Source organism: Gopherus flavomarginatus, chromosome 7 (genome assembly GCF_025201925.1).
Source record: "Gopherus flavomarginatus isolate rGopFla2 chromosome 7, rGopFla2.mat.asm, whole genome shotgun sequence".
Taxonomy (NCBI): domain Eukaryota; kingdom Metazoa; phylum Chordata; order Testudines; family Testudinidae; genus Gopherus; species Gopherus flavomarginatus.
Genome location: NC_066623.1, coordinates 51,427,133 through 51,451,324, shown reverse-complemented (window position 1 = coordinate 51,451,324; position 24,192 = coordinate 51,427,133). Strand labels below are relative to the sequence as shown.

The window sequence follows — 24,192 nt, the reverse complement described above, 5'->3', positions numbered from 1 at the left end:
AGATCAAAGAGCAGAGCTGCCATGTTGCAGCCAGAGGTTTGAGGAGATTTGCATAGCGCAGGCGGGGGAGAGACTCCTGCTAGGTTTTGGATTTTCTTTCTTCTGCATTGCAGGCTGGACCCCCCTGAATCTGCCCACTTCCCCTGCATCCCCAGCCTCACCATATTCCTCACCTTCCTTTAGTTCTGTTGGCTGTGTGGAAGTGCTGCCCACTTCTGAACCACTGGGTCCCCTCCTCTGGCCCAGTAGTGGATTTCTGTGACCATACTCTTGGGTGCTATTTGTAACACTATTAGGTGAATACATTTTCACAGTTGTATGATATTTTACCTTGATGATGTACTAGTAAAGGTTGACAAAATATGGAAATACTGAAATATAGGCTATGCTTTGTTCACTGCTGAAATGCAGCCACTTCTGAGGTGCAGGGATCGGCTATGTAACAGCTCACACCAACACAATGTAACCGGGCAGAAGAGGTTGAAAGTATGGATGAATTCCATGGGCCTGATTCTCTGCTCTATCCAAGCTGTGTTCAGTGTGGGATCAGAGGCTGGAGGGGCAACAGTAGATTTAAGTCACCTCTGCAATCTACAGATCTAAGGACTAATTAGGGACTAGCAGTGCCTCCAAGTCTTGCAGTTGTTCTTAGCCAAAATCATGTCACTTACAAGAGTGGTCAGACTGGAAGCTCTGGCCCACTAATATATGCGAGCCCTCTGATTGGCTGCTTGTCCCTCTTGCTCGCCTCCTGGGGCAGAATAACCAATCAGAGCTTCTGCAGGCAGAGCACGCTCTTCTCTTTTGACCTCTTGGAGTTGGCAATACTGACTCTTCCACCAGTCCCCTGTGAAAGCTGGAGCAGCCTGACAACTAGCCTCACACGTACCCAGCTGCTCACGGCCCAAGGAGCTACTCCAGCAGCTGGGAGTAGCCAGAGCAGAGATATGTCCTAGCTGTGTGCTCTTTCCACGGTGACTGCCCCCACCCCTCATGCCCAAGACTGTGAGTGGGGTGGCATGGCTCTTGGCCACCCCCAGATTCTCCTTACACTACAATCCCCAGGTGGCTTCATATGTCCCTCTGGAACGATAAGGGGGAGTTTAGGTGAGTGGCCCCTGACAACCTCTCTCACTGCCACCCTCTCTCTAGCCTTCTCCCAGCACAGTGTTATAGGTATGGGCAGAGCTGGGAGACCTACTTCCCATTAGAAGATCTGTTTGGGGTTGCTTATATCTTTGCTAAACTAACCATTTGGGCTAAAACATCCCACGTGGAATGTCTGCCTCAGATTAAAATGGCTAAAACGGTTCAGCCATTTCTGAGAAGGAGATTAAGGGAAAATACATTGGTTTGCCCACATTAAAAAAAAAATTCTTAGAATTGTTTCATCGAGAACCTCCTGGGCCTCCATAGTTTGAGTTGAGACCTGAAATTTGGGAGGGGGTGGCCTGAGCATCAGCGAGTGCCTTTTGCTTTTCCATTGAAAATTCACCCAAGTTTAGCCAAGTTTGTCAGCCTCTGCAAAATGTCAGCGATGGTATGCCCAGTGGAGGCAGGCTAGGTTTGGCAGAGGACATGTCTGAAGGTTTCATCTGCACTGTGCGTGCTCCAGCCCCTTATGGCTCTTGTGTGTAACTGGACTGTACCATTCCCATACAGCATCCAAGCACACTCCAGCCCAGGGTTGCATGTGCTGAGCAAGACTTTCTCTGCAATTGCTGCTGTGAGCCACTGTGCTGCGGGGCCCCAGAACTGAGAGCAGGGAGGCTTTTTCCTGGATGCAGTGCTCCCCCTCCTGGCACCCAAGCAGTGAGGATGGGGAGGGTGCAGCCTGACTTTGAATGAACGGGGTGAGGGTTGCTGGAGCCAGTGGGAGGGACTGGGAGTGCAGAGGAGGGTTGGGTAGGAAAAGAACAGAGGGGGAGGGAGATAGGAGCTGCAGATAGCCACAGAACAGAAGGGGGCAAGAGTAGGGGTGTTTATGGGTGGTGGGCAGGAGCAGAGCAGGAGAAAAGGGGTTTAGGTACAGAGGGATCTATAGCCACCAGCACAGACTACTCTCCAGAACCTGGAATTGAACCCAGGAACTCAGAGTTTTTTGTCATCAGCAAATAGCTGTGAAGCCCACAGGCAAAGAGTGTGTTCCAAACTCCTCTCGTGCCTGATCCGCCTACCGACCCTGCCACTTCTACTGGTTACTCTACTAGCTCAAGTGGCAGAGACCTGTGTTGTTGATCTGAACACTGCTTATGGCTCCGTATGGGTCCATGTAATACCACATAGGGTGTGTGTGTGTGAGAGCGAAAGAAATTAGGAAATGACATTAAAAAAATCCATGTGAAAAGAACACTAAGGTTGCAAAGCCCAAGCCCTTGAAAGTTAGGAAATGCCAGAATTCAGTTTGCACAAGAAACCTTAATTGACACTCTGACCTCCCCAACTTCCCTGGGGACCCCAAGAACCCAGATCCCTTGGGTTCTTAAAACAAGGAGAAATAAATGATTCCCCCCACCTTTCTCCCTCTCAGAATTTCCCTCCCTGGGCTATCCTGAGAGATACTGATCCAACCTCTAAATCACCATACAGAGAAGCATCTCCCTTCCCTTCCACAAAGAGGCAAACACATTTAAGGAAAACAGAGAGAGATTCTCTCTCTCCCCCTCCCGTCTCCCCCACCTGTCCTGGTGAGTTATCCCAATCCCCTGGAATAAAACAAGGGAGACAAGAAAAAAAATCAATCAGGTTCTTTAAAAAGAAATCTTTTAATGAAAGAAAGGAAAAAGTAAAGAATTATCTCTGTAACTTCAAGATGTAAATATTACAGGGTCCTATAGCTTACAGACACCAGAAAGAGACTTTCCCCCTAGTACCAATACAAATCAAAATATTCCCAGCAACTACACATATAAGAGTTAACCAGCCAGATCCACAATTGCAAATAGAGTAAAACAATCAAAAAACCTAAACCGCCTGTTTTTACTTACTATTAGAAAAGAAACTTAGAGAGCCTGTAGTAATGTCTGGTCTCTCTCAGACCTTCCGAGAGAAGAACACACAATGGACAAAGAACACACACAAAAGCTTCCCTCCGCCCAAATTTAAAAGTATCTTGTCTTCTGATTGGTCTTCTGGTCAGGTGTCCCGTTCCCTGCTTGTAACCCTTTACAGTACAAGAGACATTAACCCTTAACAATCTGTTTATGACAAGCCCTCTTGTGCATATGCATTATCATAGAGTCTTTAATGGCATGATCACATACCAGTTCTTCCACAGGACCCCTGCCTCAGTCAGCAATTGGGCACTTATTTCTTTTTATTGTCCTAACTCAGTCTGTGGCTCTGGGCCTTATTTACTGCAAACCCTCCACACTCTGCACTGAATAGAGAATTATTAATTGTATCCTGGGCATTTCTGCTGCGCTCTCACCATGGTATCGGAGGGCTTCAGGGCCGCCCAGAGGATTCAGGAGGCCTGGGGCAATGCAATTTCAGGGTCCCCTTCCATAAAAAAAGTTGCAATACTATAGAACACTATATTCTCATGGGGGCCCCTGCCCACTTGCCCCCTTGTCCCCCTGCCCTGGGAAAAATAACATTTAAAAACCTTTCGCATCTTGGCACAAACCCAGTGTTGAGAAAACTTCTTTTCAAGTCACTTTACAAGGTATCACTGGTTCTCAGCATCAGCTAGTGCTAAAAGGCACTAAAGCTCATTAAAAGCATTGGACAAGTATTTTCCGTCAAAACTTTTTTTGGATCGAAAACTAGGGGTTTTTAAAAAGCAGAAAAAATCATGGACAATGTCTGCTTTCCTTCAAAATGTGTTGTGGTTTTCTTTAATTGAAAAGCTGAAATTAGTCTGTCAAAACCTGAACATGGTTTGGGGTTTCAAAAGTGTGTGGCCAAATATTTGCTGCTTGCTGTGTTTGATTGTTTAAAGAAATAATAAAAAAAATTCTGCTTAAAAAAAATCCAAAACTTTTGAACCACTTCATTTTGTGACCAAACGCCTGAGCCCATCCAGTCAGAGATTTTTCCAGGTTTCTGATACTCTGTGGCTTCCTTGACTCATATCTGTCTCCATAACTTTGGGTTCATTTAGGTTAGAACATAAGAATGGCCATACTGGGTCAGACCAAAGGTCCATCCAGCCCAGTATCCTGTCTACCGACAGTGGCCAATGCCAGGTGCCTCAGAGGGAGTGAACCTAACAGGTAATGATCAAGAGATCTCTCTCTTGCCATCCATCTCCACTCTCTGACAAACAGAGGCTAGGGACACCATTCCTTACCTATCCTGACTAATAGCCACTAATGGATTTAACCTCCATGACTTTATCTGTTTCCTAGAGATTGGCTCCAAGGGGTCCCTCACAAACTGGAGACGGTTACTGTGGGTTTGTCTTTAGAATAGCTTATGTACATACTCCACGAACTGAGCATTTGAGTTTGTTCCAGAATCTGGGATGAGCCTATGTTGTGAAAACTGAAATGCTCAAAATAGCACATGCCTGTGAATGGACACAGGGTGCTAAAATTAAATTAACCCAGGGGGTCTCAAACTGGGGGTCAGGACCCCTCAGGGGGGTCATGAAGTTATTACTGGGGGTCGCAAGCTGTCAGCTTCCACCTCACACCCTGCTTTGCCTCCAGCATTTATAATAATGTTATATTAAAAACACTTTTTATATATTTAAAGGTGGAGGTCACACGCAGAGGTTTGCTATGTGAAAGGGGTCACCAATACAAAAGTTTGAGAACCACTGAATTAACCCCTCTGGAGCCTCGGGGAACACAGGGGAGGAGGGTCTCCCTTGGTAGGTTGGGAAGGAGGTAGGTGGTGTAGGATATTGCTCTTCTCATGTGATCCCTCCCCCATGGCTCTCTTGGTTCTATCACTGTTAATCTAAAGTGGCTAATTTTAAATGAAGCTACCCTCCCCTGACATGAATCTCCCTATGGTACTGAAATTAAATGTAGACTATAATTTGGCATTTGAGAAGGGAAAAAATAACAGCTTGGCTCTTTGTGTTAAATAGCTATCGGCAAGCCTCAAACTGCTGAATGAGCTTCAGGGTAGGGAAGGCTGTGCCTCCCCAAACAGCCTGGCCCTGCTCTCATCCGACTCCTACCCACTTCCTGCCCCACAACTACCCCCTTCAGAATCCCCAACCCATCCTGCTCCTTGTCCCCTCACCGTCCCCCAGAGATCCCCCCAAGCACCACCCTGGGATGCCACGAACCCACCCCGCTCCCTGTCCCCTGAGTGCCCCAACCCCTATCCACTTCCCTGTCAAGTCCTGACAGACCCCCGAATGCCCACGATCCAACCCCCTGTTCCCCATCCCCTGACTGCCCCCACCAACCTCTGCCCCCTCCCTGTCCCCTGACTGCCCCTTATCCAGCCCCCCCTCCCCCGGTACCAGCACCCTTACTATGCTGCTTACCCCTGCCTCCCCCCCTCTCCTGGAGTCTCAGTGCACCGTATCCAGGAGCAGCCCTGGACAGCGCTGCAGCAACGTGGCTCTCGCGGGACCTGAGCTCGCAGCCCTGCCCCCTTACCACACGGGTCTGAGCAGGAGGAGCTCAGGCCTCGCCTGAGCCATACTGCTTTAGCTCTGAGGTGCCGGGGGATGGGGGAAGGCGGAGGAGGGACTGGGGCCAGGGGGAGCCTCTGACATTCTCATGGGGGTCCCTGTGGGGCCTGGGGCAAATTGCCCCCCTTGCCCCTCCCCGGGCGGCCCTGGAGGGCTTCTGAAATATTAATGTATTTATGTCTACAGTGCCCCTGTCAGGTGACTGGTGGTATTATCCCCACTTTACACATGGGGAACTGAGACACAGAGAGAAATTAAGGCCAAAATTGTCTAAAGTGGCCACTAATTTGGAATGCCCAACTTGAGACACCCAGGGCTTGATTTTTCAGTATACCTAGCATGTGTATAGCACTTGACAAAGTGAAGCTCCACAACTGCAGTTGTGACTCACAATTTGTGAGCACTCAGCGCATCAGCAAATCTGGTTCCAGGTCTTTCACATCAGGCATCCACACAATGAGGAGCACACAACTAGTGCCCCCCTGTGAAAAGTCTGGGTTAAGTGACTTGCCTGGCAGCACTCAGGGACTCTGGGGCAGAGGCTTTATGAGAGCATCCTTTCTTTTCCTGCAATCCCATGCTTCATGACACACCTTCCAACTTCTGCAACAAATGAGGTAGAGCTTCTGTAGACAATGGCCTCTTTCGTTACATGACTTTGACTCGTTCCCTGAGCACCATCTGTCCTGTGCAGTGAATGAGGCAGTGGTCCTGTGGAAAAAACAGTACATATATGCTCATGTAATTAAAGACTTTACCATAATGCACAAAGTGGCCAAATTAAGGATACATCTACATTACTCGCCGGATCTGCGGGTAGCGATCGGTTTATCGGGGATATTGTGTCTCATCTAGATGCGATATAACGATTCCCGAACACACTCCCGTCGACTTCGGAACTCCACCAGGGCGAGTGGCGGCAGCGGAGTTGACACGGAGAACCGCAGCCGTCGATCCCGCGCCGAGAGGACGGGACGTAAATCAAACTAAGATACTTCAACTTCAGCTATGTTATTCCCGTAGCTGAAGTTGTGTATCTTACATCGACCCCGCCACCTAGTGTAGACCAGGCCTCAGATTGCCTGGGCAACCCAAATTCTGGCACTTTTTAACTTTGGAATGCTGGACTTTGCAGCCTCACTGTTCTTTTAATGTAGCTTTTTGGATAGAATTATTTATCTAGTGGCTGTGCCTGTCTTTGCACAGCCGGACCATAAGCATAGACCAGACTGTGCTAGAACAAAAAGACAGTTCTTGCCCTAAAAGATAATCTCTACCCTCCTCAGCTATGTGTCACACGACAACATCCTTGATTGTTTTCAGCCTGGCTTTTCCTCTGGCCATAGAACAAACACTGCTCTCTTCTGCATAGTTAGGAACTCCAACGTTCTCCTTGACCTCGTGTCCCACAGTGCTGTGCAATCAGCCTCTTGTGTCCATAGCTGTGTTGGCATTTCTGGTCTTCTCCTGTCAGCCAAACCAGTGGGGACAGTTATGTAACAAATATCAGAACTGCAGTCAGGGGACAGGGAGTGGTGCTGGTGGTGGGGTCTCGGGGGGGGGCGGTTGGGGTGAGTGGTCCTGAGAGGGGGCAGTCAGAGGACAAGGAGCGGGGGTGTGTGTGTATGGGTCAGGTGTTCTGAAGGGGGCAGTCAGGGGGTGGGAAGTTAGAGGGGCGGATAGGGGTCGTAGGCCAGGTTGTCTGGGGAGGCACAGCCTTCCCTACCCGGTGTGTAGTATATTAAATTGCTCCCCATAGGACTGTGCTACCAACGGTGTATTACAGCTGCCAGTCCTTGTGCTCTGTAAGTAGCACAGTCCTATGGGGAGCAATTTAACACACTACACTCCAGCGGCTCCCGCAGCGCTGAGGGCAAGGTGAGCTGAGGCTGCGGGGGAGAGGCCGAGGGCTAGCCTCCCCGGTCGGGAGCTCAAGGGCCTGCCAGGACGTGGGCCGTAGTTTGCCCACCTCTGGTCTAAAGGAGTCTGTGAAAGATGACTATGAAAACAAAGTTTCAGATCCCAGAAAAGGCATTCTGTTTTTCTAATTGATCAAAAGTATGTGAATCCCCCTACCTACAGGTCAAAATCTCGAAGTAGTGTCATTACCAGAGAAGCCAACCGTTTAGTGCCCTTTCTCACGCTGTGTCAAATGCCGTGCTGAGCACGTGCAACATTTAACAGTTGAATTCTGTTCAGTTAGTTTGCATCCTAAGACTTAGTCTGATCAGAATTCAACTATATATACAGACAGGAGATTTCCAAAGGGGTCTGCACCTCCATTCGAAATTTCCAAAGGGGTCTGCAAGTGAAAAAAGATTGAAAACCACCATAATAATAATGTCAGGTATCAGAGGGGTAGCCATGTTAGTCTGGATTTGTAAAAAGGGACAAAGAGTCTTGTGGCACCTTATAGACTAACTGACGTATTGGAGCATCAGCTTTTGCGGGTGAATACTCACTTGGTCGTAATAATAATGGTGATTGTGGATACATACCAGATGCAGTTCTAACCTGAGACCATTAGATGGCAGCATAAGCCACAGTATAAAGTGAAATGCAACTGAGGTTGGCAGGTGCCCTAGGCAGGATAAATAAACCACAAGAGAGTGGCTACTGTACATGGAGTTATTGGCTTTAAAACATACTGCAGCTTGAGAACTGGCAAGTAATTTACAAATAACTTTTTCGTGTTGGGGAGGAAGGAGGGGAAAGATGGATGCAACAGGCCTGGAGAAGGGAATGGAAGAGATACAAGAAGACTATGATGAGACAATAGAGCAAAGCAATGAGCAAGAAATAGATGTTATAGGGATGACAGAAACATGGTGGAATAGTAGTCATGACTGGAGCACGGGTATTGAAGGCTATGTGCTGTTTAGGAAAGATAGAAATAAAGGCAAAGGTGGTGGAGTAGCATTGTACATCAATGAGGAGGTTAACTGCAAAGAAATAAGAAGTGATGGAATGGACAAGACAGAGTCTGTCTGGGCAAAAATCACACTGGGAAAAAAAGCTACTAGAGCCTCCCCTGAGACAGTGCTTGGGGTGTGCTACAGACCGCTGGGATCTGATTTGGATATGGATAGAGACCTCTTTAATGTTTTTAAGGAAGTAAACACTAATGGGAAATGTGTGATCATGGGAGACTTTAACTTCCCAGATATAGACTGGAGTTCAAGTGCTAGCAAGAATAGTAGGGATCAGATTTTTCTGGATGTGATAGCTGATGGATTCCTTCACCAAGTAGTTGAAGAACCGACAAGAGGGGATGCCATTTTAGATTTGGTTTTGGTGAGCAGTGAGGACCTCATAGAAGAAATGGTTGTAGGGGACAACCTTGGTTTGAGTGATCATGAGCTAATTCAGTTCAAACTAGATGGAAGGATAAACAAAAATAGATCTGGGACTAGGGTTTTTGATTTCAAAAGGGCTAACTTTAAAGAATTAAGGAAATTAGTTAGGGAAGTGGATTGGACTGAAGAACCTGTGGATCTAAATGCAGAAGAGGCCTGGAATTACTTTAAGTCACAGCTGCAGAAACTATCAGAAGCCTGCATCCCAAGAAAGGGGAAAAAAAACATAGGCATGAGTTGTAGATCAAGCTGGATGAGCAAGCATCTCAGAGAGGTGATTAAGAAAAAGCAGAAAGCCTACAAGGAGTGGAAGAAGGGTGGGATTAGCAAGGAAAGCTATCTTAGTGAGGTCAGAACATGTAGGGATAAAGTGAGAAAGGCTAAAAGCCAAGTAGAGTTGAACCTTGGAAAGGGAATTAAAACCAATAGTAAAAGGTTCTATAGCCATATAAATAAGAAGAAAACAAAGAAAGAAGAAGTGGGACCGCTACACACTGAGGATGGAAAGGAGGTTAAGGATAACCTAGGCATGGCCCAATATCTAAATAAGTACTTTGCCTCAGTCTTTAATAAGGCTAATGGGGAGCTTAGGGGTAATGGAAGGATGACAAATGGGAATGAGGATATGGAGGTGGATATTACCACATCTGAGGTAGAAGCCATATGGGACAAAATCGGAGGGCCCAGACAATCTTCATCCGAGAATATTAAAGGAACTGGCGCATGAAATTGCAAGCCCGTTAGCGAGAATTTGTAATGAATCAGTAAACTCAGGGGTTCTACCGTACGACTGGAGAATTGCTAACATAGTTCCTATCTTTAAGAAAGGGAGAAACAGTGATCCGAGTAACTATAGGCCTGTTAGTTTGACATCTGTAGTATGTAAGGTCTTGGAAAAAATTTTGAAGGAGAAAGTAGTTAAGGACATTGAGGTCAATGGTAATTGGGACAAAGTACAACATGATTTTACTAAAGGTAGATAGTGCCAAACCAACCTGATCTCCTTCTTTGAGAAGGTGACAGACTATTTAAACAAAGGAAATGCGGTAGACCTAATTTACCTAGATTTCAGTAAGGCATTTGACATGGTTCCACATGTGGAATTATTAGTCAAATTGGAAAAGTTGGGGATCAATATGAGAACTGAAAGGTGGATAAGGAACTGGTTAAAGGGGAGACTACACGGGTCATACTGAAGGATGAACTGTCAGGCTGGAAGGAGGTTACTAGTGGAGTTCCTCAAGGATCGGTTCTGGGACCAATCTTATTTAACCTTTTTATTACCGACCTTGGCACAAAAAGCAGGAATGTGCTAATAAAGTTCGTGGAGGACACGAAGCTGAGGGGTATTGCTAACACAGAGAAGGACCGGGATATCATACAGAAAGATCTGGACGACCTTGTAAACTGGAGTAATAGTAATAGGATGAAATTTAATAATGAAAAGTGCAAGGTCATGCATTTAGGGATTAATAATAAGAACTTTAGATATAGATTGGGGACGCATCAGTTGGAAGCAACAGAAGAGGAGAAGGACCTTGGGGTATTGGTAGATCACAGGATGACTATGAGCTGCCAATGTGATATGGCCGTTAAAAAAGCTAATGCGGTTTTAGGATGCACTAGGCGAGGTATTTCCAGCAAAGACAAGGAGGTGTTAGTTCCGTTATATAAGGCGCTGGTGAGACCCCACCTGGAATACTGTGTGCAGTTCTGGTCTCCCATGTTTAAGAAGGATGAATTCAAACTGGAACAGGTTCAGAGACGGGCTACTAGGATGATCCGAGGAATGGAAAACCTGTCATATGAAAGGAGACTCAAAGAGCTTGGCTTGTTTAGTCTAGCCAAAAGAAGGCTGAGGGGGGATATGCTTGCTCTTTATAAATATATCAGAGGGATTAATATTAGGGAGGGAGAGGAATTATTTACGCTTAATACCAATGTAGACACAAGAACGAATGGGTATAAACTGGACACTAGGAAGTTTAGACTGAAATTAGACGAAGGTTTCTAACCATTAGAGGAGTGAAGTTCTGGAACAGACTTCCAAGGGGAGTAGTGGGGGCAAAAGACATATCTGGCTTTAAGATTAAGCTTGATAAGTTTATGGAAGGGATGGTATGATGGGAGGGCCTAATTTTGGCAATTGATCTTTGATTATCGTCAGATAAGTATGCCCAGTGGTTGGTGATGGGATGTTGGATGGGATGGGATCTGAGTTACTGCAGAGAATTCTTTTCTGAGTGCTGGCTGGTGAGTCTTGCCCACATGCTCAGGCTTTAGCTGATCGCCATATTTGGGGTCGGGAAGGAATTTTCCTCCAGGGCAGATTGGCAGAGGCCCTGGAGGTTTTTCGCCTTCCCCTGCAGCGTGGGGCCTGGGTCACTTGCGGGTGGATTCTCTGCAGCTTGAGGTCTTCAGACCACAATTTGAAGACATCAATAACTCAGGCATAGGTTAGGGTTTTGTTATAGAAGTGGATGGGTGGGGTTCTCTGGCCTGCTTTGTGCAGGGGGTCAGACTAGATGATCACATTGGTCCCTTCTGACCCTAGAATCTATGAATCTATGAATCTATACCAGAGGAAAGAGACAATTCAGGGCAATGTGATGGGGTGCAGAGAGGACAGGCACAAGTGGAAGCAATTAGGAGACACGCTAAGGCCAGCTCTACTCTAGAAACGTTGGCCAGAATATTCATGTTGCTTAAGGGGCTGATTGTTCACGAGATTTTTATACTGGTACAAAGCCCTGTGTAGATACAGTTATAATGACAAAAAAAACCCTCCTTTTGCTGGAGTAGCTTATTTCGTTCAGGGAACTGGTATAAGTTTTACTAGCAAAAACACTCTTTTGCTAGTATAAGGTCCATTTCCACTAGGGACGTAGCTGGTATAGCTATACTGACAAACCCTTTCTAGTGTAGCCCAGCCCTTAGATCTTGTCTACACACAAAAGTTGTACCTCTTTAATGATACTGGTATTGTTAAAGCAGTACAACCCCCCCAAGTGTGGACGCAGATCTACCGGTGTAAAAGTGCTTATACTAATACAGCTATTGCCCTATGGAAAGAGGAATAAGCTACACCGGCATAAAGCACCTTCATACTGTTAGAACTGTGTCCACACTAGAGGGTGTGATGGGATAACTAATTTGGTAAAAAATCACACCGCTAACTTGCATAGTCATATCAGTGCAAAAACTGTGTAGACTAGGCCTGAGAGGAAAAGAGATGCTGGTTGCACAGAGAGGAGAGACACAAGTAGTAAAGGAAAAATAATAGAATGAATTGGAGATTGAGGGTCTGCCCATTCCAATTCCGAGTGATCTCAGCAAAACACTCAATAGGCTGGGGACTGGGCCCTGGGCAGGAAAGCCGTGGGCATAAAGTAATGGAAGCAGATTTAAACCAAGGAAATATGGGCCCCCACTTCCAGGTTATTGATTTCCAAATTACTGTGCTCGCGAGCAGTGGTGGCAAGTGCTAGAGAAATCCTGCACCCTCTTGATCCTGATCATGATGCAATGGCTGGGCCCCAAACTCAAGCTGTTGGAGAGATCTTCTGCACAGACCTGGATTTATTTCATTCGATTTAGTGAGAAATCATTTTAATCTCTCTGCCCATTGAATTCTCTATTTCATAGTGTGCCTGCCCTCAGCCCTATTCAAAATGGCTACTAAGAACTACACTAACAGTTACTATATCATCTATAAAAGTAGAAATCAAAATGTACCATGGAACATAGGGCTAAGGGGTCTAGCTTTTATTTATGTCCTATCTCACAGAAGAGTTACAATATGCTTTTTTTACATCCTAAGATCTTGTGAGCTATTTGAGCAGATGCTTTGCTCCACCCCAGAGGGAGCTGCATGTCACTGGTGATCTTTGTATGTATTCTTTATGTACCCTACAGGGATATATTGAGGCATAATTGGTTAAGAACTACAAAGTGGTCTGAATTCCTCAGATGCTATCGAAAGGTTACATACTGTATCTACTTCTAGGCACTGATAATTACATAGACCTTGTAACTTACAGGCAGCCAAATGAAATCCTGTACAAACAGCTCACACCAATTTGGATCCTGTGCAGTAACTTTACTTGCTGTCCTGTGATGAATCTCTGCATAACAGGATTTAAAATGGAAGTAAGTAAGTGAAATATAATGCAGGGCCAGATTTTGGTATCTGCCATACCTTAGGGCTACATGTAATATGTTTAGACTTGGAAGGGATTTGATTTTTATCAGTAAATGTTGATTTCATTGTATACACAAACCAATGATACACTATTTCCATGGACTGATAATTTGAAATATACAGATAGGCAAAATAAGAAAAATGCTGCATGAGAACTTATTAGTGTTTGACTTAAGGCTATTTATGTTGTATATTTTGACATGGTATTGACGATTTGTGTATTGACAATTATAACATTTAAACTTTTTGAATCTCAACATCTCAACATCATGGGATAAGAGGAGAGGGAGTACACAGGGGTAGAGAGGTGCTGCCTCTCATCACTTCGCCCACCCATGCCCCTTCTCCCTGCTGCATTCAGAAAGCGAGACTCACAGGGCCTTTTGTTGGAAGCCTGGATTTCCCACCTCTGCTGCAGCAGCAGCAGCCTCTAAGAGGAAAGCAGTGTGTCTACTGTATAGAACACTGGCCTGGGACTCAGGAGACCTAAGCTCTAGTTCTAACTCTGCCAGCAGCTTGCAGGATGACCTTAGACAAATCTATGTGCCTTCCAGAGAGGGAATAAATTGGGAGTGATAATATCAGCCTCCAAGCACCTGTGTAGGGTAGGGAAAGTGGTTGGGATTAGCTAGTACATCTCCTTTGTTCCTCCACACTTGTTTTAGTCTAAACTGACCCTTACCAGTTTATTCTAAGCGGATGAAATTCAATAAGGACAAATGCAAAGTACTCCATTTAGGAAGGAACAATCAGTTGCACACATACAAAATGGGAAATGACTGCCTAGGAAGGAGTACTGTGGAAAGGGATCCTGGGGTCATAGTGGATCACAAGTTAAATATGAGTCAACAGTGTAACGCTGTTACAAAAAAAGGAAACATCATTCTGGGATGTATTAGCAGGACTATTGTAAGCAAGGCAAGAGACGTAATTCTTCCGCTCTGCTCCGCACTGTTTAGGCCTCAGCTGGAGTATTGTGTCCGGTTCTGGGCACCACATTTCAGGAAAGAGGTGGACAAATTGGAGAAAGTCCAGAGAAAAGGGAAAACATGACCTATGAGGGAAGATTGAAAAATTTGTTTCATCTGGAGAAGAGAAGACTGAGAGGGGACATGATTACAGTTTTCAAGTACACGAAAGGTTGTTACAAGGAGGAGGGAGAAAAATTGTTCTCCTTAACCTCTGAGGATAGGACAAGAAGCAATAGACTTAAATTGCAGCAAGGGCAGTTCAAGCTGGACATTAGGAAAAGCTTCCCAACTGACAGGGTAGTTAAGCACTGGAATAAATTGCCTAGGGAGGTGGTGAAATCTCCACCATTGGAGATTTTTAAGAGCAGGTTGGACAAACACCTGTCAGGGATGGTCTACATAATACTTAGTCCTGCCATGAGTGTAGGGGACTGGACTAGGTGACCTCTCAAGGTCCCTTCCAGTTCATGATCCCATGATTCTATTGTCATGAAGTAATTATTGTTCCTCCCCCCTCAATTGTCAGAGCTCCTCCATAATTTAAAGTAATAAAAATAGGAAAAAAGGATTAAAAAAATAAACATTTATATTATCCATTGAAATTATAAAAACAAAAAGTCTAATTCTGCCAGGTCAAACTATGTTTTATTTTTATTATTTTTTATTTATTTATTACCTGTATTTTTGCAGTGCCTTGGAGTCCTGGTCATGGACCCCACTGCAGAAGGCATTGTACAGGCACAGAACAAAAAGATGGTTCTTGCCCCAAAGAGCTAGTGTACCCTAGGTGCAGGTGATCTCCACTAGCCTAGAGATTAACTTGGAAAGAGGAGTGTCTTCCTGAACTTTCGTGTACCTAAAGAACTCTCCATTCTTGTCCTTTCTGTTCACTTGTGTACAGTGGGTTTACTCTATCTGCCCCACTGAATTTCCGCGTTTTATATGGACACAGCAGGTGCTGACTGGAACGTGCTTAAATCAACCTAAATTCGCTAGAGGGCAGTGCAGGACTAAGAATGAAAGTGGGTTGCTTTACAACTGGCTGTGAGTTTAGTGGAGCAGGCCTGCTAGGAACAGCCTAAAGAAATAGATAGAGATGTGCTTGGGAATCAGCACTGGTAGCTACTGAGTGAATGTCCCAGCAGGGCCTTGTTGAGAGCATAGGTGACAGAGGCAATGCAAGAGGGGAGGTACTCTCTTGGCTTTGCGTGGCAGTTCTGCAGTAACAGCAGGGTGGGAGGAGTGAATTTTAATTTGTAAGCACAGATTCAGATGTCCCGGTTCTCCTCGATCACTCTTACTTGCTCTTGGCTTTATGACTTTCGGTTTTCTTAGGCAGGGGTTGTGCCGTATGACTGGAGGATTGCTAATGTAGTTCCTATTTTTAAGAAAGGGAATAAAAGTGATCCGGGTAATTATAGGCCTGTTAGCTTGACGTCTGTAGTATGTAAGGTCTTGGAAAAAATTTTAAGGGAGAAAGTAGTTAAGGACATAGAGGTCAATGGTAATTGGGACGAATTGCAACACGGATTTACTAAAGGTAGATGGTGTCAAACCAATCTGATCTCCTTCTTTGAGAAGATGACGGATTACTTAGATAAAGGAAATGCGGTAGATATAATTTACCTAGATTTCAGTAAGGCGTTCGACACGGTTCCGCACGGGGAACTGTTAGTCAAATTGGAAAAGATGGGAATGAATATGAAAGTTGTAAGGTGGATAAGGAACTGGTTAAAGGGGAGACTCCAGAGGGTCGTATTGAAAGGTGAACTGTCAGGCTGGAAGGAGGTCACTAGTGGAGTCCCTCAAGGACCTTTTTATTACTGACCTTGGCACAAAGAGCGGGAATGTGCTAATAAAGTTTGCGGATGACACGAAGCTGGGGGGTATTGCTAACACGGAGAAGGACAGGGATACTATTCAGGAAGATCTGAACCACCTTGTAAACTGGAGTAATAGAAATAGGATGAAATACAATAGTGAAAAGTGCAAGGTTATGCATTTAGGAATTAATAATAAGAATTTTGGATATACGTTGGGGGCGCATCAGTTGGAAGCGACGGAGGAGGAGAAGGACCTTGGGGTACTGGTTGATAGCAGGATGACTATGAGTCGCCAATGTGATATGGCTGTTAAAAAAGCAAATGCGATTTTGGGATGCATCAGGCGGGGTATTTCCTGCAAGGATAAGGAGGTGTTAGTACCGTTATATAAGGCGTTGGTGAGATCCAATCTGGAATACTGTGTGCAGTTCTGGTGTCCCATGTTCAAGAAGGATGAATTCAAACTGGAACAGGTTCAGAGACGGGCTACAAGGATGATCCGAGGAATGGAAAAACTGCCTTATGAAAGGAGACTCAAAGAGCTTGGCTTGTTTAGCCTGGCCAAAAGAAGGCTGCGGGGGGATATGCTTGCGCTATATAAATATATCAGGGGGGTTAACGTTAGGGAGGGAGAGGAATTATTTAAGTTTAGTACTAATGTAAGCACGAGGACGAATGGGTATAAACTGGATATTAGGAAGTTTAGACTTGAAATTAGACGAAGGTTTCTAACCATTAGGGGAGTGAAGTTCTGGAACAGCCTTCCGAGGGAAGTAGTAGGGGCAAAAGACTTTCCTGGCTTTAAGACAAAGCTTGATAAGTATATGGAGGGGATGTTATGATAGGATCGTTAATTTGGGCAATTGATCTTGGATTACCACCAGATAGGTCTGCTCAATGGTCTGCGGGGAGATGTTGGATGGGATGGGAACTGAGTTACTGCAGAGAATTCCTTCTTGGGTGCTGGCTGGTGACTCTTGCCCACATGCTCAGGGTTTAGCTGATCGCCATATTTGGGGTCGGGAAGGAATTTTCCTCCAGGGCGGATTGGCAAGGGCCCTGGAGGTTTTTCGCCTTCCCCTGTAGCGTGGGGCACGGGTCGCTTGCTGGTGGTTTCTCTGCAGCTTGAGGTCTTCAAACCAATTTTGAGGATTTCAATAACTCGGTCCTGGGATAGGGGTTGTTATAAAATTGGATGGGTGGGGTTCTGTGGCCTGCCTTGTGCAGGAGGTCAGACTAGATGATCAAATTGGTCCCTTCTGACCTATGAGTCTATGAGTCTATGAGTAGCACGGCCTGGATATTAGGCAGAACACCCCCTTGAGCAATAGTGACTTTCCCCAGTAGTTTGTTGAGCTCCTCGTTGTTACGGATGGCGAGCTGCAAATGGCGGGGGATGATCCTGGTTTTCTTGTTATCGCGCGCAGCGTTGCCAGCCAACTCGAGAATCTCAGCAGTCAGATACTCTAAGACAGCAGCCATATACACAGGGGCTCCAGCACCAACTCGCTCAGCATAATTACCCTTCCGGAGAAGCCGATGAACGCGGCCTACCGGGAACTGCAAGCCGGCCCGAGATGACCAGGACTTTGCCTTAGCCCTCACTTTGCCGCCTTGTTTCCCTCGACCAGACATTGCAGCTCTTGACTAGGCAAACCCCGTTCACAGAAACACAAATGGGAAAAAAATGGGAGGAGTGAATTGCTGGAAAGGCCCCTTGTCCCAGTTGGTCTGTCCCCTTTCAGTTGACCTTCTGCAACTCTGTCTCTCTGCTTTCACCTCTGTTGCCTTCAACTTCCACTCCCTCCCTCTTCTGCTTTTGTACCAACCCCACCAATTTAGAAACTAATAATCGTTTAGTGTAATTAATAACATGTAGCACTTCTGTATCGCCTCTCGTCTGAGAAGCTCAAGGCAGTGTACAGACACGAATGTGTAACACCTCACTACAGCCCTCTGAGGCAAAGTTCGGTATTAGCTTGCTTTTACAAATGGGGAAACTGAGACACAGAGCAGTGATGCCTCTGGCCCAAGGCCCATGGTGGAACCAGGAATTGAGCCCAAGAGCCCTGAAGCCTTTTCCTGGAATCCCTCCCTGAGAGAGGAAGTTCTGCATTCCCCCCGAGTCAGCATGGTTTAGCACTGGGGCTCCTCTCTCAGAAGCAAGAGCGCCCCATCAGCTGCAATCCTGGACTCCATTATGCAAGACCAGGCTGAAAGCGGAACAGAGGGTGAGCGGACCCAGAAGTGAAGTGCATGATCCTGTCACATGAAGTGTTTAGAGAACAAAAGGGAGACCTGAAAGCTGGGAATTGACTGTATCTAGGTGATACCCATACCTGGGAGGAAGCTGCGATACTATGTGGCAGTCAAAGATGTGTGACTTGTGCTGAAACAAGGAGCACTGGCATGCTGCTCCCTAACCCACTGGCATGTTGAGTTTGCTGTGTGACAGCAGGGGTGCCCAGGGCACGAAGAAGCAACAGAGGAGGCACAGCAACTGGAAAATAGGGGATGTCCGAATACCAAGCCAGCCCATCATCTGTGCATTGTAATAAGGAGTGCAAGGTTCTTCTACTCTACAGCTCAGTTTGAGTCAAGGGGCTGAGATAGCACATGATTAAAGAGTTGTGGTGTAGATGGGACCTAGCTGGGTCTCCGTAACCTGGCTGGCCAATCCAGGGATTTGTGGGGACCTGGTCACATTGTGTGTTTTATCCATACTGTAACCAGTTCCTCTGACTGGGTTTTAGCTGTAGGTGGGCCTAGGTAAAGCTGCCGGGGGAGATGTAACGTGTTCAGACAGTGTGCTCAATGGTAACAGTGGTAGGGCTAGCTGCTCTGCTGTCCTCTTCCTGGTCTCTCCAAGAGCACCCCACTCAGGTCCAGGGGAGGCATGTTTGTAGAAATTTTGGTGGTGCCCAGAACTACCCCAGCCCAAACTCTGCCCTCCAAACTCTGCCCCCTTCACCTGCCCAAGGCTCTGGGAGGGAGTTGCGGTGAGGGAGGAGGTCTGGGGTGCAGGACCCAGGCTGGGGCAGGGGCAGGACTGGCTCTAGGCACCAGCAAAGCAAGCAAGTGCTTGGGGTGGCACAATTCCAGAGGCAGCATTCCAGCCATTCTTTTCTTTCTTTCTTTCTTTCTTTCTTGGGCAGTAGCGCTATCGGAGCTTGGAGCGGCACATTTTTTGCTTGGGGTGACAAAAAACCTAGAGCCGGCCCTGGGCAGGGGATTGGGTGCAGGGTGCAGGCTCTGGGAGGGGTGCAGAGGGATGGGATGCAGGGGTGAGGGCTGTGGGGTGTGGCTGCAGATGAGGGGTTTGGAGTGTGGGAGGGGCTCAGGGCGAGAGTAGAGGTGTAGGGGGTGAGGGCTTTGTCTGGGGCTGGCAATGGGGGGTTGGGGTGTGGGAAGGGCTCAGGGTGAGAGTAGGAGTGTGGGGAGTGAGGGCTCTGGCTGGAACTGGGGTTAAGGTGTTTGGGTGCTGGAGGGGCTCAGGGCTAGGGTAGAGAGTTGAGGGTGTGGTGGGGGGGGTGAAAGCTCTGACTAGGCGTAGGAGCTCTGGGGTGGGGCAGGGCTGGGGTTGAATTTGGGGTCCAGGCAGGCTGCTCTGGGACAGGGGCCAGAGAGGAGAACTCCCCCCAGCCCTTTCCCTGCTGGCAGCTGCAAGCTCTGGGGGAGAAGCCCCCCTTTTCTGCCCCCCCGCAGCACATGCACCCCCATCACTGTCACTGCATGTGCTCCTGGGGCCCCTCAGGTCCAGGAATCACCCTCTCCTCCCCTGTAGTGGGTGCCATGGGTGCTACATGCGCCTCCTCCCCTGCTGTTTCCCCTGACTGTAGCCTCACTGGGGGTGAGGGATGGGGCTTCCTCCTTGCCCAGCATGGGGCAGGAGCAGTGACTGTAGGGTGGGGGGCTGTGTTGGTCCTGCTGGAAAAGGGAAGGGCAGGCTCAGAGTCAGTCTGCCCTGGCAGGCAAGATGGGGGCACTAGGACCCTGCAGCAACTACAGCATGGAGGAGACAAAGACAGAGACGCTCTGCTCCAGGGCCCGGGAAAGGCGAGCAGGGGGCGGGGGCAGCAAGTTGGGGCCATGGGATGCTCGTGGGGTGGGGGTTGCAGGTGGAGCTGGGCCCTGGCTCTGAATATTGCTGGTGCCCGAGCACCACGTGGGTATGGAACTCGCCACCTATGCTCAGGTCTTGGGTCTCCTGACCAGCAGCCTTTTAAAAACAAAGCAAGTGGAATAAAGCATTAGAGAAGGTAGGATTTCACAACAACAAACAGCCTACATCTCACCTCATGCTGTGCTACGGGCTAATTTAGTTGGGCTTTCCTCTGATGTTACAAGCACAGAACCAGTTTGTGGTCTTTCAGGAAGCCAGGAGCTCTAGGAACACAGCCTGCTTTCAGTTTGTCTCCCAGAAGCCATCTCTCCATGTCTTTTCCCACTGTGCTCAGGGAAGCTGGGTCATCTGAGAGCCCACACCATCCCTGTGGGTCTCTGGGTCCGTTGACCAAATTGCTCAATGCTCTTTGTGACAGGGCCAACGTATGGAGTCTGACTTGTGCCTCAGACTGTTGTTTCCCAGCCAGTCTGTCTAGAAGACTGTCCCATGAGAGTTGCTCTGTAGTATGGCAGTTAGACACCTCACAGGGGCTTTAATCTGTGATCATGTGACTATCTGCCTGTGGGGTTAGGGGAGGAGGGAGTATCAGAAGTGACAGTCTAATACCCCATCTCAGAAATCTGCCATGTGAACTGCATTTTGGGGTCTAGATGTATGTATGTTACTGAGCACTCCCACATAGGGTGAGCAGACAGCAAGTGTGAAAAATTGGGATGGGGTAAGGGGGTAACAGGCACCTATATAAGACAAAGCCCTGAATATCGGGACTGTTCCTATAAAAGCAGGACATCTGGTCACCCCACCCCCAAATCACAGTTGAGACCTGCAGTGCTTGCCACTGCCTACATATGGTAACTGAGTCCAAGAGAGGCCTAATCAAGCCTGGAGAGGGGGTGATGAAGTACATGAGGAGGATAAAGGCCTTATGACCATGCTCACAGTCCAGAAGAACTACTGGGGGACAAATGAGCAGTGTAGGGTGCTGGTGGTTGGGGCTTCTCCCTTCTGAGGGGGACGGAGGCATCTATCTGCCAACCTGGCCTGGCATCCCAGGAGGTGTGCTGCCTGCCTGGAGCCCACATCTGAGACATTACAGAAGGTTGCCCAGGCTCAGCTGTCCTTCTGACCATCCTCCTGTGCTGCTCATCTGCGTGGGCACCAAGGATACCGGCAGGTGCGACCCAGAGCAAATCAGCAGTGACTACAGGGCTCTGGGATTGAGGGGGAAGGACTTGGGGGTGAAGGTGGTGTTCTCATCCATCCTCCCAGTGGAGGGTAAGGGCCCTGGCAGGGTCAGGTGCATCCTAGAGATGAATGGATTAAACAAAGGTTTTGAATGGCTAGCCAACTACAAAAGCAGTTTCTCCTCCCTTGGTGTTCACACCTCAACTGCTAGAAGAGGGCCTCATCCTCCCTGATTGAACTAACCTTGTTATCTCTAGATTGATTCTGGCCCGCTTATTTATACCCGCCTCTGGAAATTTCCACCACATGCGTCTGATGAAGTGGGTATTCACCCACGAAAGCTTATGCTCCAGTACTTCTGTTAGTCTATAAGATGCCACAGGACTCTTTGTCGCTTTTTCCTGGAGATGAATGCATGGCTGCACAGACGGTGTTGGCGGGAAGGCTTGGACTATGGGATGCTGTTCTGGGCAGGAGGGCTGCTGGAGAGAGATGGGGCCCACCTGGCCAGGAAAGGGAAGAGCATCTTCTCCTAGGGCCTGTGTTCCACAGGAGGACAGGCCAGATGATCAGAACGCCGCCTTCTGGTCTTGGACTCTTGGAATCGTCATGAATGGACGTGCCGGCCTAGCGAGGAGGGCTTTAAACTAGGTTAAAAGGAGACAGAGGACAAAAGCCTACAGGTAAGCATAAGAAAAAGGCGACCTTAACAGAGAGCTAGATGCTGTGGGGGACTTGAAAACTTACCAAAGGGTCATACGAGCAACAAGAGGGAAATCAGTGGGGGAATCTGCTCAACATCTTAGGTGTTTCTACACAAACGCAAGGACTCATGGACTGTAAGGTCAGAAGGGACCATCGTAATCATCTAGTCTGGCCTCCTGCACATTGCAGGCCACAGAACTTCACCCACCCCCTCCTGTAACAGACCCCTAACCTCTGGCTGAATAACTGAAGTCCTCAAACCATGGTTTAAAGACTTCAAGTCACAGAGAGTCCACCGTTTACACTAGTTTAAACCTGCAAGTGACCCATGCCCAATGCTGCAGAGGCGGGTGAAAAAGGAGTATGGCGAACAAACAGGAAGAACTGGATACATGTGAGCATTGTAGTCGTCTCACTCATGGTGGGGATAGGCAGGGGGAGTTCAAAGTCATGAGACCAAAAAAACATCATCTAATGTTTCTTTGGGAGGCCAATCTCATGATTTTTTTTCAGCCTGACCTTTGATTTTTGAACAGCCAGTGTTGGTGATACTGTGCACGCCGTGCAGTCTCTCAGGGCTGCATCTCCAGACTAAGCAGAGTCGAGGGGCATGCTGCAGGTCAGCTCTGGCCTATAGTAAATGGATTTAAACACTGGTACTCCGGCATCTCCCAACCTTGGACACAGGTCTTGTGCAGGGCCTCAGACTAGCTCGGGGCAGAGGCCAAAGATCAGTGTGAGTGAGGAAAGCTGCAGGAGCAGGGTTACCCTTTGAACACTTTCTTCCCTACTCCCCTTATGGTGGGAAGAGCTCATATATACAGGGCTGCAGGCTCAGGCAGCAGCCTGCCAACCCAAGCTTCTCTGTTCTGCTCCCATGCAAACCAGCCTGCCTTGTTTCCAGTTGCTTGTATCCTTCTAGTGAATGGGAAGGGGGATCAGAACTGCCAGAGAAAATGGGGGAAATGATAGTCAACCAAGAGCATGAGAAAAAGCAAAGAAAAGAAGGAAAGGAAAAAAAACCACAGAAAAGGATAAAATGGGAAGGAAGAAAGATGGTTGGCTTCTTCTGTGGTCCCCCCATTGCATTCTCTGTGGAAACTTGAGTGCTGGGAATGCACTCCAGGGCACGTCTCCCCAAACCATGATTGCCTTCTAGGCACATAGCTGAGATGGCCACTGGATGGAGATGAGAATGACAAGGAGGTATATACCTTACATTGTTTCAGTGTTATGGATGGGACAAAACAATACCCATGGTGCTGAGCCCTCTCAAACTTTACCTACGTTCATGTGTGTATCCATCTCAGAACTTCAGAGGTGCTGGAGCAAATTACATCCTTGGGAAGTGACCATTCAGAGTCACAGGCAGGTCTGAAGGTCTTTATAGTACCACTGGAACAGGATGAATCAAAGCCTCCGATCCCAGCACCCTGAACCTCGCTGACATTCAGATGGACTCAGTGTAAACCTGAGACCCGTCCCTGTCTGGAATGAAATTAGTGTTCAAAGATCACTTGGTGGTGACTGGCTTTCCAACGGTGTTTGGGGGAGGTTGATTTTAATTCCAGTTTTAATCCCCAATCAAGGAGATGTGTGAGACTTTCTGATGCTGAACAGGAACTAGAGGAAAGAAAATCTGCAACTGAACGTTCTGTTCATTTTATTACCAAGGTCTTGACCCACTGCTCATTGTAGAGCCTAAATCCTCCTTTCTGGGCCAGGGAGGATTTTGATCAGCCCACGATTCTCTTTTCCCCTTTTCTCCCTATGTTTTGAGTTCTGTTTTGGGGACTAGCAAGCTCAGAGCAGCAGCCTTATCCCTGCTTACGAAGTGGCTGGCTTGCTCTGATGTGGTTTTGTGGTTACACGTAACATTGCTCATGTGGCCCTCCTGCACTTTTGCTTTTCTGACTCACTAGTGAGCGCGTTCTCAAGTGTAAGTGTGAACCTCGCTCAGGAGATTTGTGTAAACACAGGAGAAAAACTCCAAGGTGCAGCTGCTTCTCAGTGTTCCTGGGACTTCTTGCACTTGCATGTGTACTTACCTCTTGAAGGCCTTGAACCTTCAAGCCCTTTTCCACTGTGCAACGGGAAGTACAAGCTTATTGTGTGTCCAGCGACACAACATGAGATGCTCCTGCATGGCCGAGTGCGAGTAACATAAAGTACTAGGCATAGTCCTCTGTGCTGAGTAACTGGGAGACTCAGAATACTCACACATCT

The 24,192-nt window shown here is 47.4% G+C and overlaps 2 protein-coding genes across 2 annotated transcripts in view; one reads left to right on the top strand and one right to left on the bottom strand.

Annotated features, from left to right (window-relative positions):
• SUCO (SUN domain containing ossification factor) overlaps positions 1-24,192 on the top strand; it is a 900,323-nt gene that overhangs the window by 186,482 nt on the left and 689,649 nt on the right. The gene's annotated exons all lie outside the window — the stretch shown is intronic.
• On the bottom strand, positions 17,223-17,618 carry LOC127055381 (histone H2A.J-like). Its single transcript, XM_050962279.1, has one exon. The coding sequence runs from the start codon at positions 17,583-17,585 to the stop codon at positions 17,223-17,225; it is 363 nt and encodes a 120-aa protein (XP_050818236.1). The 5' UTR covers positions 17,586-17,618.

Excerpts from the sequence above, each read along its gene's own strand:
- LOC127055381 (XM_050962279.1), bottom strand. The coding sequence starts at position 17,585 with ATGTCTGGTCGAGGGAAACAAGGCGGCAAAGTGAGGGCTAAGGCAAAG.